Below are 18,529 nucleotides of genomic sequence, written 5' to 3'. Positions count from 1 at the left end.
AAGTGATCCTCCTGCCTCGGCCTCCCAAAGTGCTGGGATTACAAGTGTGAGCCACCATGCCCAGCTCCTGAATTCTCTTATTTTAAAAGGACCTAATTTTAAAGTTAGGTAACTACCCTTCATTACCTTCATTGCAGATCATGAAAGTTTAATGCACTTGGCAAATTTTATTTTATTTTAATATTTTTATTTTTATTAATTTTGGAGACAGAGTCTCTCTCTGTGGCCCAGACTGGAGTGCAGTTGTGCAATCTTGGCTCACTGCAACCTATAAAAATAAATATTTTTATTTTTTTAAATTTCCCACAACACCGACATAAACACTTGGCAAATTTAATTGTATTTATTTATTATTTCTGGAAACAGAGTCTTACTCTGTCATCCAGGCTGCTCTCGAAGTCCTCAGCTCAAGCTAGCCTCCTGCCTCTGCCTCCCAAAGTACTGGGATTACAAGTGTGAGCCACCACGTCCAGCCTATTATGCAATCTTTTAATTCTATCTCAAATATAAATTGCCTCTTCAGTGGAGCAGCTTTTGGAAAATAGACACTTGACAAATCTTTAGTAAATAAGGCTGGGGAGATGGCATTCCAGTGGAATAGAGAGTAGAGAGTGGGAAATTTAACCTCCAAAAAAGAAGGGTGGAGATAAACACACCAGAACCATAGTCTAAGAATTATTCTCTTTGAGTTACAGTCTTCAAAGATAAGAAAAGAAGATGAAGAGTTTTGGCTGGGCGTGGTGGCTCATGCCTATAATCCTAGCATTTTGGGAGGCCGAGGCAGGCAGACCACTTGAGGTCAGGAGTTCAAGAACAGCTTGGCTAACGTGATGAAATCCCATCTCTACAAAAAATACAAAACTTAACCGGGAGTGGTGGCAGGCACCTGTAATCCCAGCTACTTGGGAGGCTGAGGCAGGAGAATCGCTTGAATCCAGGAGGTGGAGGTTGTAGTGAGCTGAGATCGCACCATTGCACTCCAGCCTGAGTGATAGAGCGAGACTCTGCTAAAAAATAAAAAAATAAAAATTCAAGAGTTTTTCAGTTTGAAGATCATGAAGGTTTCAAAGAGTGAAATATGGTCCCGTACTTTGTAAGACTCAGATGGAATCATGCTGCAGAAACACTAAAGGATAAAATGATGTGTGAAAAACAATTTTGGCAAACTTGAGTGTAATTCCAGCTGATGTATCATAGAAACCATTTAAATAGTATCAATCTCAATAAGATGTTCAATGACAGTTGTTGGTGAAGTCCTTAAGAATTAAGTGCTTTTGTAAACATTATTTAATTAGAATCATTTCTTTCCTTTGGTATTTTGGGGGACACGCTTCAAACCTGCACACTGTCAATCTCCTGCAGTGGAGAAGGTCTGAAACAGTATCTCCAACTTCCTGTCAGCCTTCGACTCCCCTGAGACCATCAGGCACCCACAGGCCAAGAACATCCAGAGTGGGCCGTGTGCTATTCTAGACCAGACTCCTAACACAAATGCAATAGGCTTAACCCCATTAGCACGTTAGTTTTTAAAATTTATTTTGAGATGGAGTCTCGCTCTGTCGTCCAGGCTGGAATGCGGTGGCGCAGTCTCGGCTCACTGCAACGTTCGCCTCCTGGGTTCAAGCGATTCTCCTGCTTTAGCCTCCCAAGTAGCTGGGATTACAGGCGCCCATCACCATACCCGGCTAATTTTTGTATTTTTAGTAGAGACGGGGTTTCACCATGTTGACCAGGCTGGTCTCGAACTCCTGACCTCAGGTGATCCTCCTGCCTGGGCCTCCCGAAGTGCTGGGATTACAGGCATGAGCCACCACGCCTGGCCAACACATTATTTAAAAGCAGTATTCTCCTGATACTTTCCTTGAAAATAAACACTTTGAGAAGCACTGTCTTTTTTTGTTGTTGTTGTTTGTTTGTTTTTAGATTGAGGGTCTTGCTGTGTTGTCCAGCTGGCTGTATCATAGCTCACTGTGACCTGGAACTTCCAGGCTCAAGTGATCTTCCCAACCCAGCCTCCTGAGTAGCTAGGACTACAGGTACATGCCAACACACCTGGCTAATTTTTGGAGACAGAGTCTTACTCTGTTGCCTGGGCTGGAGTGCAGTGGTGCTATCTGGGCTCACAGCAACCTCCACCTCCCGGGTTCAAATGATTCTTCTGCCTCAGCCACCCAAGTAGCTGGGATTACAGGTGTGTACCACCATGCCCAGCTAATTTTGTATTTTTAGTAGAGACAGGGTTTCACTATACTGGTTGGGTTGGTCTTGAACTCCCAACCCCAGGTGATCTGCCCACCTCGGCCTCCCAAAGTGCCAGGATTACAGGCATGAGCCACTGCGCCTGGCCTACAAACCTTTTTGTAGAGGCGAGGACTCACGATGTTGCCCAGGCTGGTCTCATACTCCAGGCCTTAATTGACCCTCCCACTTTAGCCTCCCAAAGCACACAAGGATTACAGGTGTGAGCCACTCGATCAGCCAGGAAACAGTGTATTGAAATATGAAAAGTCCTGAATTTAGGCAAAAAAGATGTAAATTTGAATTCTGATCTCTGATGCTATCCTATGCAACTTGTGCATCCATAGATAAAGACCTTAAGCTACCTAAGCCTCAGTTTCCTTATCTATGGTGAGGATTTATGTGTGAAAACACATAGTAAGCTGAACTGCTACCAAACACGTGCAATAGCAAATATTGTTCTTATTTCTATAGCTTCAATGAGTTAGCTGATATGCAACAAATTGCGATAGTATAGAAGATATTTCTCCATTGGTTTGGATGAATTATTCTACATAAATATCAGGCTATAGTCCATCACTGTATTATGATTTTTCTTTTGAGTTGCTGGTCACTGGTTTTGAATGTTAGTCGACCTACTGTATAATTGCGTATATAAATAATAGATTATCAGAGTCAGGCCCTTAAAAATCACCTACTCCATCTTGTTTCAGTGTGAAGATTTTTGCTCAAAATCGTTTTTAGTTGTTGGTAAACCTAGACAGACAACCACCAGCGGCCCCTCAGTCCCTGTCTCTCTTTTTCCTCTTTAGAAGAAAAGAAATTACCCTTAGGGTACAACTGCAAACAAAATCTATTATCACGCCCACTTTAAAACATCAACATGGATAATTAGATAGGAAACAAAACACAGTTTACATACGAAAGAGAAACAAAACACTTCCAGCTTAATGAACTAGAAATAAAATCTTACACTATAATTGCTACTATTATCTGCTGTGTTAGCACCAAGTTAATGGAAGGGGCACTCCAGACAAAGGAAGTTAATGAATCATGGTGCTATCTGCACATGCTTGAGAAGCCTGGTGCCTTGAAATAGGAAATGGAACAAGGGTCCATTACAGCATCTATCACGCTATGTTCTAATTACTTTTTGTAAATTATTTTCCTGACTACTGTGAGCTTTGTTAGGACAAAAAAAAAAAAAAAAAGTCTTTGTCATCTTTTTCTCCTCAATGTTTAGCAAAGCACTAGCATAGAGTCGGCATTCAGTTTTTTTTTAGACTCAGGGTCTCACTCTCTTACCCAGGCTGGAGTGCAGTGGTGCTATCATCGCTCACTGCAACCTCAAACACCTGGGATCAAGGGAGCCTCCTGCCTCAGCCTCCCAAGTAGCCGGGACTACAGGCACGCACCACCATGCCTGGCTAATTTTAAAAATTTTTTGTAGAGACAGGGTCTCCCTATATTGCCCAGGCTGGGTTGTGAACTCTTGGCCTCAAGTGATTCTCCTGCCTCAGCCTCCACAGTCACTGGGATTACAAGCATGAGCCACCACACTCAGCTGTTTTTGTTTGTTTGTTTGCTTGTTAGTTTTGAGTCAGAACCTTGCTCTGTCGCCCAGGCTGGAGTGCAGTGGCACGATCTCAGCTCACTGCAACCTCTGCCTCCCGGGTTCAAGTGATTCTCCTGCCTCGGTCTCCCAAGTAGCTGGGATCACGGGTGCGCGCCACGCCCAGCTGATTTTTGTATTTTTAGTAGAGACGGGGTTTCGCCGTGTTGACCAGGCTGGTCTCAAACTCATGACCTTAGGTGATCTGACCACCTCAGCCTACCAAAGTGCTGGGATTACATGCATGAGTCATCCTGCTCAGCCTGTTTTTTTTATTTTATTTTTTATTTTATTTTTAGATGAAGTCTTGCTCTGTTGCCAGGCTGCAGGGCTGCAGTACAGTCACACGATCTCGGTTCACTGCAACCTCCACCTCCTGGGTTCAAGTGATTCTCGTGCCTCAGCCTCCCGAGTAGCTGGAATTACCGGCACCTGCCACTATGTCCGGCTGATTTTTGTATTTTTAGTAGAGATGGGGTTTTGCCACGTTGACCAGGCTGGTCTCGATCTCCTGACCTTGTGATCCGCCCGCCTCAGCTTCCCAAAGTGCTGAGATTACAGGCATGAGCCACTGTGCCCGGCCAATACATCTTCTTTTCTATTCATGGAGTTAGGACAACCAAACAAAAGGGGAAAAAAAGAGATACCTCAATAGAAACGAACACGGAAGAACAGTCATCCTTTCACATCCGTTAGAAACAGATTCTGTGAGAGGCAGGTTTTAATGAAGAGCTTGGGCTGACTCCGCTGGACCTGGTGGAAATTCGCCTCACTGAGCGGGAGTCCAGGCACCGTATTCAAGAGGCGACAGAACCTCCGCAGGGTCTTCAAAGCAGCTCGATGGTCAACAACTGGACCCTGAAAAAAAGAAAGAAAAGCAGCTCAAGGTTCCGAGTAGCTCCTTGGGATATGATTTACGCTGAGGTGTTAAACCGATTCTGATTGAAGACTTGTTTCCATTGGAGACGTCTTTCTGTCCCTTGCCATTTCAAATTCACGCAGGTGTGAGCCACTGCACCTGGCCTCTGAGAGGTTTTAGATGGCAAAAAGATGAAGTAATCTAAAGTTACACAATAGTTCCATAAATATGGGAGGTTTGAGCTTTTATTTTTCAGCTCATTTTCGTTCCCCAAAAGAATGAACAATGAAAATGCTCTGCCCGTCACACCTGATGAGGCTATCATCCTCCCATCACTGCATTTTAGTCTCTTCACCTTCCTAATCCCCACATCTTGGTTGCTGATTTTCCTTGAGTCTATCTACCACTATATGATAGAGAGTCTCCCATCCACACCATGACAGCTTCTCCCTACAACGTGAATGTACTTTCATCCTCTTCCACAGCCTTTGCCTGTGTGCCTTTCCTCTTTTCTGAACCACATGGTCCCTGTTATGTTCTCAATTCTTATGCCATCTGATTTCTTACTCATTTTCAGCCTTCTGATACATTTTCATGCCCTCTCGGACTTTTACTTCTCTCCTGGCATTTTATGTAGCCAACAGCTGCACTAATTTGTGAAGGCTGAAAGGAGGGGTGATGAGAGAGATGGCATCTGGCTAGCAGCCAGGCAGTCCCTCTCCTGGCGACAGCACCACAAAGCTGGTTCCAGTCTTGCTCTTGGAGAAAACGTGGTCATACCAGGACTCCTAGAGCTCATCTGTCTCAAGGAGACTGACTTGGGGGAACCACAATCCTAAGAAGTGTATCTAGAAATGAAAATTCTAACTTACTGATTTATAATAGTGGACACTTCTTTGCCTTAACTGGGATTCCTGTATGCTCGATCCAGAGAACCCTCTTTTCAGATAGTGAGATATGCGGGAAACTGAGTAATCAAAATATTGCTTGGTGAACACGAAATCAAGCAGTAAAAGGGGTGATAGGGTTGCTTTTTTTTTTGCGGGGAGGTTGGTTTTTTTTTTTTTTTTTCAGAGACAGACCCTCACTTTGTTACCCAGGCTGGAGTGCAGTGGCTGTTCACACGCACTGTCATGCCTGTCATATAGTGTGCACCACAGCCTCACAATCCTGGGCTCAAACAATCCCCCTGCTTCCCCTCTTGAGAAGCCAGGACTATTGGCATGCACCACGGCACATGGGGTAGGGATTGTTTTGAAGGTTTGGGAAGCCTGGTGACTCACAATTGCCTCTCAACAGAGAACAGTCTGTTCTAGATCAACACAGCCAACTCTGGGTCTCCGACTTCCTTTCCCACACTGGAGCTGCGACTGCCATTCTAAGCACAAGGTCATCCCGCACAGGGCGCAGTACAACAGACTGGGTTTTTGCTGATGAAGCTACAATCAGGCTTTTCTCCCTGGCATTGTTTCTGGGACACTGTGAGTGGTGTTTCCATGCATCTCAACCACATGTTTATTCACACAATCTCTTGATTTAATCCCACAGATGGATAATTCTATCCATAATGGGTACGGACACCACTTGTTTTATTTTCGCAGGACAATCTTATCCCTTACTTTAACTTCTCATGCTCACCTCCATGAATTACTATGTACCAGTATCACAGCCTTCTATAATTCTAATGGAACACTTCAACAAGTAGCTCTTGTTTTCCTTTTTTTTTTTTTTTTTTTTTGAGACGGAGTCTTGCTCTGTCACCCAGGCTGGAGTGCAGTGGCCAGATCTCAGCTCACTGCAAGCTCCGCCTCCTGGGTTTACGCCGTTGTCCTGCCTCAGCCTCCCGAGTAGCTGGGACTACAGGTGCCGCCACCTTGCCCGGCTAGTTTTTTGTATTTTTTAGTAGAGACGGGGTTTCACCATGTAAGCCAGGATGGTCTCGATCTCCTGACCTCGTGATCCGCCCGTCTTGGCCTCCTAAAGTGCTGGGATTACAGGCTTGAACCACCGCGCCTGGCCCAATAAGTAGCTCTTGTTTTTCTAACATAACATATATGCTGCAAAATTATTGCAAGGAATGGGACAAGGAAAGCCCTGTGGCAGGAGAAACTTCTGCAGAGTTGTTTGCAGAGTCATTCCTTGAATACTGGCAAGATAATGTGGTATTGGGAAAGAGCACGGTTTGGTTGGAATTCTGCCTCTACCACTCATTACCTGTGAGGCGACGAGTGACATCGTTGACCTTTTCTTTTCTTTCTTTCTTTTTTTTTTTTTGAGACAGGACCTCACTCTGTCACTCAGACTGGATCGCAGTGGCGTGATCTTGGCTCACTGCAACCTCCACTTCCCAGGCTCGAGCAGCTCTCCTGCCTCAGCCTCCTGAGTCGCTGGAATTACAGGCGTGCACCACCATGCCCGGCTAATCTTTGTATTTTCGGTAGAGATGAGGTTTCACCATGTTGGCCAGGCTGGTCTTGAACTCCTGACCTCAAATAATCCACCTTCCTCGGCCTCCCAAAGTGCTGCGATTATAGGCGTGAGCCACTGTGCCTGGCTGTAATTGACCTTTTCTCAGCCAGTGCCACTCCAAGTGTGGTTCCCAAACTGTCTGTACAAGTCTGCAAGGAGATAAGGAGATTGTACCAGAAAATAAAATCACCCATGTCACTCAACACACTACTTAATTTGGCTGACTTTTTTTCCAAAGTCAGACTTTCTCAATGAAGGAAACAGTACCTTGATTTACATTCTGTCCCAGGCTCCTTAGCAATAAAATTAGAAAATGAGACTAACCTCACAGGGCGGCTGCTATAGAGATTAATGGTGATACATGAAAAGGGTCTGGCACGATGTGTGTACAATAAATAGTTTTTTTAGTGTGTCTGAGTTGTACAATTTAGCACTTAGAGCAAACTTTTCAAGCAAGTTTAAAACCAGCAACAGGTTCATAAGACAAGAGAGGTAAGAGGCTAAGGGCTTTATAACCTGCTGTTCGCCTCATTGCTCTGAAGACCCTAAGCCTTGTCTCTCCCTAAGCATCTATTCCCTCATCTGTAAACTGAAATAATAATAGCGCCCACCTCACAGGGCTGTTCTGAGAACGAAATTACATACCCTATGTAAAACACCTAGAATACTGCCAGATATTTAGTAGGTATTTGATGAATATTGGTTTCCTTTTTGCACTTCAACGGCATTGAGATGTTTTCAAGAATATTTGCATGATGTTTAGGGAAACAGCTACCACATGCAAAACTTTTCTAATGGTAACAGCAACTCCAGAACTCCAGAAAAGAATTAAAGATTGGAGTAATGAAACAGAAGGACCCTGCTGGTAAAAATGAAAATGGGAATACCATATTATGGTGTTTTCTTTTAAAAGTAATTCTGTGAGAGGCAGGTGGAATTTTTAGCTCTGGTTGAATCCATTTATGTTGGATCTAGTGAGACTAATATCTCCTAAAAAGCTCTATCTCTTGGGCCAGGCCTGGTAGCTCACACTTGTAACCCCAGCACTTTGCGAGGCTGAGGGAGGCAGATCATATCATCTGAGGTCAGGAGTCTGACACCAGCCTGGCCAACACGGCAAAACCCCGCCTATACTAAAAAGACAAAAATTAGTCGGGCATATTGGCACATGCCTTGTGCCAATCCCAGCTACTTGGGGGGCTGATGTAGGAGACTCGCTTGAACCAGGGAGGTGGAAGTTGCAGTCAGCCGAGATCGCGCTACTGCACTCCAGCCTGGGCGACAGAGCAAGTGTCTCAAAAAAAAAAAAAAAAAAAAAAAAAGCTCCATCTCTTGAACCCTGGGTTTTCCTCTCGGACTGAGCTGCATGTTCTTATTCTTACAGGTTCCCAAAAGTGACTGATCTTTCCACCTCATCAAAGGTCCCTCACTTCCCCACACCTTCTTGCTATTGAGTTTGTGGTCAGTGTGACTTTTTGAGATATTATTTTTTTACTTTGCAAACAAACGGAAAAGACTAATTACTTCTCTATTATATAGTATAACCATCAATTACATACTAACAATTTTGTCTTTAAATATAATCATATAAAAGTGACATTCTGTAGCAGGAAACTGTATACAGAATTAATTTGGCTTCAGATTTACTGCTTAAGTAGTATTTTTATTATCTTATGCCACAGAAGAGACATTTGTGCCTTCATTTTTAAAGTGGCTACGTGCCCCATTTTATGAAATAAAATTTTATTGTACTAAAGTCATATACTAGGCTTCAGTTACTGAAAGCCAAATGAGTTCATGAGCTCTTGATGTAACTCATAAAAGAGTCTATGGATTAAAAGGAGAATATGTTTCCCCACTTTTATCTGGTTGCCTCCTGCTTTTGCTTAGTTTCATAATTTGCGACCTTTTCGGAGAAAGACAAAATTGGTGTGTGCTTATGACCAAGGACTGTGCTTGAATATACAACTAGGAAGGCCTCTCAAATGGTTTAAAAATAATTACTGAAAAGATTCAGGCTTGTCATTCTTTTTGATTATACATAATCTTTTAAAAATAATCCACCCAAGCCAGGCGTGGTGGCTCACACCTGTAATCCCAGCACTTCGGGAGGCCAAGGTGGGCGGATCACCTGAGGTCAGGAGTTTGAGTCCAGCCTGGCCAACATGATGAAACTTCATTTCTACTAAAAACATAAAAAATTAGCTGGGTGTTGGTGGCACGCTCCTGTAATCCCAGCCACTCGGGAGGCTGAGGCAGGAGAATTTCTTGAAGCCAGGAGGCGGAGGTTGCAGTGAGTACAGATTTTGTCACTGCCCTCCAGCCTGGGCAACAAGAGTGAAACTCTGTCTCAAAACAAACAAGCAAACAAAAAAACAAAAAACCCCCAAAATCCACCCAATATAGAAACAGATGACAATTGCAGGGATTTGTAAAGCTATTAACACCTCGTTGCTCTCCTGGCTCTGTCTCTTCCTAGTTGAGCAGCTTTGGACAAGGTACTTGACCACTCTATGTCTCAGTTTCTTCATTTGTAAAATTCAAAAAGACAGTAGTTTCATCCTCGTAGGATTATTGTGAAAATTAAATGAGGAAACACGTAAAACACTTAAAGCAGTACTTGTCACCTAGCAAGTCTCAAGAAGTATTAGCTATTCTTACGACCACTCCAAACTGAAAAATATTAAACAGGTATACCTTATTTCTCCAGTCATGTTGACTTATTTACTACCAAACAATATACAGTTAGTAATAAAACAAAGGTATGACTTAATGTTCCTTTTATTACAGAATGAGTGCAATTCATATTGTGGGAATATTGTGCTTTTTACTCAGTTTAACTGTTGTCATATAGTTGGTCTGAAATGGAGGCACCAAGACACCCTCAGTATGTGTCCTTATGTCATCATTGTAGAAATCACCCTAGCCCTTGGGCGTGGACTCTTGGTGTCTGTTATGGGCTGAACTGTGTTCCTCAAAAAGGTATGTTGCAGTCCTAACCCCCGGTATCGCAGAATGTGACCTTTTTCGGAAACAGAGTCATTGCAAGTGCAATTAGTTAAGTCGTCATGCTGGAATAGGGTGGGTCCTAATCCAATGAGAAGGGAAAACAGAGACATGGAGAGGAGATGGCCACGTCAACGGTGGTGGAGGTTGGAGTGATGTGGCCACAAGTCAAGGAATGTCTGGGGCTACCCGAAGCTGGGCGAGGCAAGGAAGGATGCTTCCCTAGAGGCGTTGGCAGAAGCCAGGCCCTGAGGACACCTTGATTTCAGACTTTGAGCCTCCAGAATTGAGATAATACATTTCTGACGTTTGAAGGCACATCGTTTGTGGTGTTTTGTTACAGCAGCCTTAGGAGACTATTACATGCTCCTAGACCAGAAACTAGAACAAAGAGGCAAGTCTCAGGTCAACCACAGAGGCCTGGTCCTTAGCTACAAAGATCCAAGTTGTCAGGAAAGCCAGGTTCTGTGTGGAGGAGCCTTCCTGTGGGAACTGCTGACACCTGGTAAGGCAGGTGCTGGCAGAGCTCGGCCAGCCCTTTGGGACGAGAAAGGGACAGAATGAGCCCCATAGGCTTCGTCAAAGAGGTTCCCTGACCACCCTAGCTAGAGTGGTCTTTATCCTCTCACCTTGCTTTCTCTTCATAGCACCAGTTTATCTTCATTTACTCTCTGGCCTCCCAAGTACCACTATATTTTGTTGAGACAGGGTCTCGCTCTGTTGCACATGCTGGAGGGCAATGTGTGATCTTGGCTCACTGCAGCTTTGACCTCCCAGGCTCAGGCGAGTCTCCCACCTCAGCCTCCTGAGTAGCTGGGACTACAGTCGTATGTTACCACATCTGGCTAATTTTTGTATTTTTAGTAGAGACAGGATTTTGCCTTGTTGCCCAGGCTGCTCTCGAACTCCTAGCCTCAAGTGATCTGCCTGCCTTGGCCTCCCAAAGTGCTGGAATTATAGGCGTGAGCCACTGTGCCCAGTCCCCAGTACCACTTCTACCACCAGAGTGGAAGCTCTATGAAAACAGGGACCACAGATGATCATTTCCAATTTTCTTTAGTGTGCTTTGTATTTTGCACAGGTGATTTAAACATTTTTATTTACTTTGTGTCTCCCTGCGGTTTGCAAGTTGTTCCCCAGTCCCCCCCCCTTTTTTTTTATTGAGACGGAGTCTCGCTCTGTCGCCCAGGCTGGAGTGCAGTGGCCGGATCTCGGCTCACTGCAAGCTCCACCTCCTGGGTTCCCGCCATTCTCCTGCCTCAGCCTCCCGAGTAGCTGGGACTACAGGCGCCGCCACCTCGCCCAGCTACTTTTTGTATTTTTAGTAGAGACGGGTTTTCACTGTGTTGGCCAGGATGGTCTCGATCTCTTGACCTCATGATCTGCCCGCCTCAGCCTCCCAAAGTGCTGGGATGACAGGCGTGAGCCACCGCGCCCGGCCTGTTGTTTTCCTCTTTAATCAGACAAAGGATATTAAAAACTATAAACCTTCTATAAAGTTTTGTTCACAGTTCATATTAGGTATTCAATGAATATCTGTTGAATGAATGACTAGAGTAAATAATGCTATGCTTTTTTTTTTTGAGGCAGGGTCTTACTCCGTTGCCCAGGCTGGAGTACAGTGGTGCAATCATAGCTTACTGCAAGCTTGAACTCCTAGGCTCAAGTGATCCTCCCTCCTCAGCCTCCTGAGCAGCTGCGGCTACAGGTGCATTCCAGTGTGCTGGTGTTATGCTTCCTTTATTCTCCATATTTAATTCACCTTTTATTCCTCAACAGTATTCAGCAACTTCTTTTTAGAAACTATTGACTTTTGACCAGGTGCAGTGGTTCACATCTGTAATCCCAGCACTTTGGGAGGCTGAGGCAGGAAAATCACTTGAGCCCAGGAGTTCAAGAGTTCAAGACCAGCCTGCGAAACATAGTGAGGCCCTATCTCTATAAATTTTGTTTTAAAAAAGAAATTATTGCCAGTCTCAGCCACACTGAAGAAAACCTAGGAAAAGGATTTGACCCTACTTGAGCCACAGTTTAGAAGGGCATGTCCACCAATTCTCTGAGGTTTCCAACGGTCAGATTGTAATACTTTCCTAGACTTTTGGTATAACACTAAGTTTGCTGTACTCTCCTAGATATTTTCTTGTCATACGCGCGACTTCAGGCCTCCTTTGGAGGGAGGCTTAAGGGAACACTGGCAGATTTCAATGTATTTAATAATTAACATGACATTCCTAGCTATTGCTTTATTCATTGATGAATTTTGGAATGTCGTTAAAAACTGTAAATTTGGACCTAGATGCTGATTGTTTATTTTCAGAAAACCTACAGAATAACCTCAGTAATAAAGTGGGGGGGGCGCGGTGGCTCACGCCTGTAATCCCAGCACTTTGGGAGGCTAAGGTGGGCAGATCACGAGGTCAGGTGATTGAGGCCATCCAGGCTAACACAGTGATACTCAGCCTCTAGTAAAAAAATACAGAAAGTTAGCCAGGCATGGTGGCGGGCGCCTGTAGTCCCAGCTACTCAGGAGGCTGAGGCAGGAGAATCGCTTGAACTGCACTCCAGCTCTGGGTGACAGAGCAAGACTCCGTCTCAGAAACAAACAAACAAACAAACAAACAAAAAACCAACAAAGAAATTGGTGGGGCTCAGTGGCTCATGCCTGTATCCCAGCACTTTGGGAGGCCAAAGTAGGTGAGTCACCTGAGGTCAGGAGTTCAAGACCAGCCTGACCAATGTGGTGAAACCCCGTCTCTACTAAAAATACAAAAATTAGCTGGGCATGGTGGCAGGCACCTGTAATCCCAGCTACTCAGGAGGCTGAGGCAGGAGAATCGCTTGAACCCAGGAGGTGAAGGTTGCAGCAAGCTGAGATTGTGCCACTGCACTCTAGCCCAGGCAACAGAGCAAGACTCTGTCTCAAACAAACAAACAAACAAAAACAAAGAAATCTAAAACTCAGGGTAAGCGTAGAGCTTGGGACTCTGCTAAGATTCAGCGGTGCCCTAGAGGATAGCCATTCAGTATTATCATAAATCCTGAAGTCTTCCATTTTGCCATCCTTAAAACAACTGTTTCTGAGCACAAGGATGCCAGCACATGAATGAACAAATGACTCCAGTTTGTCCTCAACTGGACAGACTGTCTTGCCAATCAGTTCAACCCTAAAGCTACAGAAGGAGCTTGTCCTGAATTTCCCTGAGAGCCAACAGCAGGAACAACTGTTAAACCAGAAGAATAAAAACCCAAGTATTGGCACACACTCCCCAAACACGTTGCCCAGCAGTTGAAAGCCAAGGACAGAAACAGGCAATGCCTGCCAACTGTTCCAGGAGAAAGGGTCCAAACTGATCTTAGACTCACCTTTGCTTGAGTTCAGCACGTATTGCTGGAGAAGATCCACCAACCTTCCAGTGGCCTAAGATTGATCCAAAACTGGCAGTCACCATTCCACAAAGGTGACACTATTATTTCAGCTCTCACAAGACAGTCAAGAAAATCCATGTAACTGGAAGATGAAGAACAAAGATCAGGATAACACAAGATTCTGATTGTCTTGTCTAATGTACAGGATTTGAAATCAGGCTTCTATATATGGAAACCATGTGCGTCTAGAGCCTTATGTTTCATGCGAATTCCTGTAAAATGGTCACTGATCAGATCATCTGTAAAAATGTGGAATCTGGATTAGATGATCTCTCAGGCCACTTCCAGCTCGAAACTCTGACTTGCTGTCTCTATATTCTTACAGGGTTTTCTTGCTCACTAAGTTTTCAGGAAAATAATAACTGAGAAAATAAAAATTTAATACAGTCATGCAGTCATCTCAGGATACATTCTGAGAAATATGTGGTTAGATGATTTTGTCATTGTGAGAACATCATTGAGTGTACTTACACAAATCTATATAGTAGAGCCTACTATATACCTAGGCTATCAGGTAAGGCCTTGATATGCTTTGGCTGTGTCCCCACCCAAATCTCATCTTGAACTGTAGCTCCCTGTCCCAACCTGCAGGACAGTCCAACGGACCCTGAAAGGGGGAGTGGGAATGGAGGAGACAAGAAAACACAAGAAATGGAGACAAGACAAATAGCCTGATCAAGTCTCGTTTAATGGTGACAGTGCAATGCCTTACATAGGCTGGCAGGGGAAGAGGTTGGGCCAGGGTGGTAACGGGGGGGCTGGGTTTTCTCAAATTACAATCGCGCATGCGCCATTAATTGTTATTTTTCCCAGGCACGGAATTGCGCCTGCGCTGTAGGCTGCATATCTTCCTGGGCGCGAAAAAGGTTGGTGCGGTTGGGAAAAGTTTTGGCGCGTGCGGGAAAAGTTGTTAATGAAGAACCCGGAAATACGCCATCTTGTCTCTGATGATAGGGAGCTTAAGCAACAGAAGCCGCGGCAATTTCCGGACCTCACGGCTCCGGACAGCTCCCATAATCCCCACGTGTCATAGGAGGGACCTGGTGGGAGGTAATTGAATCATAGGGGTGAGTTTTTCGCATGCTGTTCTCTGATAGTCTGCACATTCTCTCTTTGCCTGCCACCATGTAAGATGTGCCTTTCCTCCTCCTTCACCTTCCACCACAACTGTGAGGCCTCCCCAGCCATGTGAAACCGTGGGTCCATTAAACCTCTTTTTCGTTATAAATTACCCAGTCTTGGGTATTTCTTTATAGCAATATGAAAATGGACCAATACAGGCCTGTTGCTCCTAGGCTGCAAACCCGTATGGCGTGTTACTGTACTGAATAGTGTAAGGAAATCATAACACAATGGTAAGTATTTGTGATAGACGTTTTTCAGCTCCACTATAATCTTAGGGGATCACTGTCGTATACGAGGTCCATCATTGACTGAAACGCCATTACATGGTGCTTACCTGTATTACGTGACAAAATGTATATAAGTAATTTTATTTAAGAGTAGACGAAGCTCTCCTGCAGTGTTCTGATATACTCTAAACTCTGAAATTATCATTCTACTCAGTATTGCCGATCTCTTCATTGAGTTTGTAAACAAACACCTACACAGAACTAATGAATTTTAATCCAAATCCATTTTCTTTTGTACAAAAGGTTTTTTTCCCCAAGATTTGCTTCAATCCTTTAGCCTAAAATGATAACCCCCTATATTTACCTAGCGATGTTAACTTTTCAAAGTCCGTTCTTTCCTACCATCTCTCTAGAATGAAGGCTCCTAAGAGTACTACTGTCTTCCAGATGGCGTCCAGCACACAGAAGGTGCTAAGTCCCAGCTGAAGAAAGTGAATATGATGCTCGCAAGAACTCCATGGGTAGACAAGGGCCTCCTCACTAACCCCTTATTTGACAGATTTAGGTACCAAGGCACAGGAGCCAGATCAGGAAATTAACCAAAGATACCCACATGCCAGATACTAACTTTGATTGGATAATTATTTTTTAAAAATCTATAAAAGATGGTCATGGGGGCCGGGCGCGGTGGCTCACACCTGTAATTCCAGCACTTTGGGAGGCTGAGGCGGGCAGATCACTTAAGGTCAGGAGTTTGAGACCAGCCTGGTCAACACAGTGAAACCTGTCTCTACAAAAAATACAAAAATTAGCGAGGTGTAGTGGCAGGCACCTGTAATCCTAGCAACTCAGGAGGCTGAGGCAGGAGAATTGCTTGAACCTGGGAGGTGGAGGTTGCAGGGAGCCAAGATTATGCCACTGCACTCCAGCCTGGGTGACAGAGTGAGACTCTGCCTCCAAAAATTAAAAAAAAGGTCATGGGATAATTGGGGATATTTTAATATTGAATTGCCCATTCTATATTATTATATATCATGAAACTATTACTTTTGTTTATCTTTATTTTTGTAGAGATGTGGTGTTGCTGTTTTGCCCAAGCTAGTCTTGAACTCCTGACCTCAAGTGATCCTCCCGCCTTGGCCTCGTAAAGTTGCTGGGATTACAGGCATGAGCCACTGTGCTGGGCCTACTTTAGATGACAATGTTGTTGTGATTACTCAGTATAATGTCCTTATTCTTAAGAGATGCATGTTGTGATTGCAATATTTACAGGTGGTATCATGATATGTGAAATGAACTTTCTTTTTTTTTTTTTTTTTTTTGAGACAGAGTCTTGCTCTGTTGCCCGGGCTGGAGTGCAGTGGCCGGATCTCAGCTCACTGCAAGCTCCGCCTCCCGGGTCCACGCCATTCTCCTGCCTCAGCCTCCCCAGTAGCTGGGACTATAGGCGCCCGCCACCTCGCCCGGCTAGTTTTTTTGTATTTTTAGTAGAGACGGGGTTTCACCGTGTTAGCCAGGATGGTCTCGATCTCCTGACCTCGTGATCCGCCCGTCTCGGCCTCCCAAAGTGCTGGGATTACAGGCTTGAGCCACCGCGCCCGGCCGTGAAATGAACTTTCTATTGGTTCAGTAAAAAAAAAAGATAAAGCAAATATTGAATTAATAAAATGTTAATATTATCTGAATCTATATGGAGAATAAATGGCATTCTTTGTACTACTCTTTCAAGTTTTTCATTAAAAATTGGGGCACAGGCCGAGCACAGTGGCTCACGCCTATAATCCCAGCACTTTAGGAGACCAAGGTGGGCAGATCACGAGGTCAAGAGATGGAGACCATCCTGGCCAACACGATGAAACTCCATCTCTACTAGAAAATACAAAAAATTAGCCAGGGGTGGTGGTGGGCGCCTGTAGTGCCAGCTACTCAGGAGGCTGAGGCAGGAGAATCGCTTGAACTTGGGAGGTGGAGGTTGCAACGAGCCGAGATCATGCCACTGCACTCCAGTCAGGGCGACAGAGACTGTCTTAAAAAAAAAAAAAAAAATTGGGAACACAGGCCATGGAAGAAACCACAGCAGAAAATAGTATATATGATTATATGAAAACTTTAATCTTCTCTAATTATGGTTAATTTGGGTGGTAGGACTATATTGGACTATTTTTTTTCATCTTTTTCTAAATTTTCCACGTGAGCAGATATTATAATAAAATATATTAAAATTCAAATTATGTAGCAATATGAGATGAACCTCCAATACCTTTCTAGAAACACATTGTGGCAGATTGGTTTGTTTTGTTTTGTTTTGTTTTTTTGAGACAGGGTGTCACTCAGCTTGGCCAGGCTGGAGTGCAGTGGCATGATCTTGCCTCACTGCAGTTTCAAACTCCTGGACTCAGGTGACTCCCACATCAGCCTCCCCAGTAGCTGGGACTACAGGTGCACACCACCATGCCTGGCTAATTTTTTGTATTTTTAGTGGAGACAGGTTTTGCCATGTTGCCAAGGCTGGTCCCGAACTCCTGGTCCTACAGACACGAGCCACCACACCCAGCCTTGCATTTTCTAAAGATGTTGCACCTGTGTATTTATCCCTACATGCATCCTACATGCCTTTCCTATGATGAGTCTGACATTTCTCCCACAGAGACGTGGGATCTATGTTTCGTCTCTTTGAATCTAGGCAGGGACTTGCCTTGTGATTGCCTCAAGTATTGAAGTTTGGCAACAAGTCACACAATATGGGACTTTGAAGGCTAGGTCATGGACATGAAGCAACCTCCATTTCGTTTTCCTTCTCTCTCGGGATGCTTACCCTTAGAACTCAGCCATCACATGGTAAGGAGACGCAGGCCACAGAAAGGTCTAGTGAGGAATTCTGGCTGACATCCTCAGCTAGTCCCCAGCCATGAGCAAGCATCAGCTGCTGTCATGATCCTGAGTGAATGATCCCTCAGAGTCCGGGCCCCAGCCTCTGAGTTTTCCAGCTGATATCCCTGACAGTGTGGGTCAGAAACCAGCCGTCCATTCTACGCTTGGTCGGAATTTCTAACCACGGAAACAGTGAGAGGTAATACATGATGCAATGCATGATTGTACTTTAAGCCACCCCACTTTTGGGTGATTTGTTATGCAGCCATAGTAACACGTTGGGACAGTGAAATCCTCTAAGGTGAAACGTATGTTTGCTATTGATTTAAGAAAGCGAGTGCCCCTCGAGGGGAAGAAGAAGTGTCTTGTAAATTATCACTAATCTCCTCAGATGTCAGCGGATGAGACACTGTAAATCATCATTACTCTCCTTGGGTGTCAGCGAATCCGACCCTGTGTCTTGGCCACAGGTACGTTAGCTCACGCCTGTAACCCCAGCACATTGGGAGGCCCAGGTACGTTAGCTCACGCCTGTAGTCACAGCACTTTGGGAGGCCCAGGTACATTAGCTCACGCCTGTAATCCCAGCAATTGGGAGGCCCAGGTACGTTGGCTCACGCCTGTAGTCCCAGAACTTTGGGAGGTCGAGGTACGTTGGCTCACGCCTGTAGTCCCAGCACTTTGGGAGGCCCAGGT

General features: G+C 44.6%; 1 protein-coding gene across 1 annotated transcript in view; it reads right to left on the bottom strand.

Moving 5' to 3' along the window:
• Positions 1-4,433: 4,433 nt before the first annotated feature.
• Positions 4,434-18,529, bottom strand: part of ZNF695 (zinc finger protein 695) — a 70,892-nt gene continuing 56,796 nt past the window's right edge. The window contains exon 6 of the mRNA XM_023216114.2: positions 4,434-4,708. Coding sequence (XP_023071882.1) covers positions 4,678-4,708 — 31 coding nt within the window. The 3' untranslated portion in view covers positions 4,434-4,677. The remainder of the gene's footprint in view (positions 4,709-18,529) is intronic.

Source organism: Piliocolobus tephrosceles, chromosome 1 (assembly GCF_002776525.5).
Source record: "Piliocolobus tephrosceles isolate RC106 chromosome 1, ASM277652v3, whole genome shotgun sequence".
In the NCBI taxonomy this organism is placed as follows: Eukaryota; Metazoa; Chordata; class Mammalia; order Primates; family Cercopithecidae; genus Piliocolobus; species Piliocolobus tephrosceles.
Note: the sequence above shows the minus strand (reverse complement) of the source record. Positions and strands in the feature narration are given on the sequence as shown.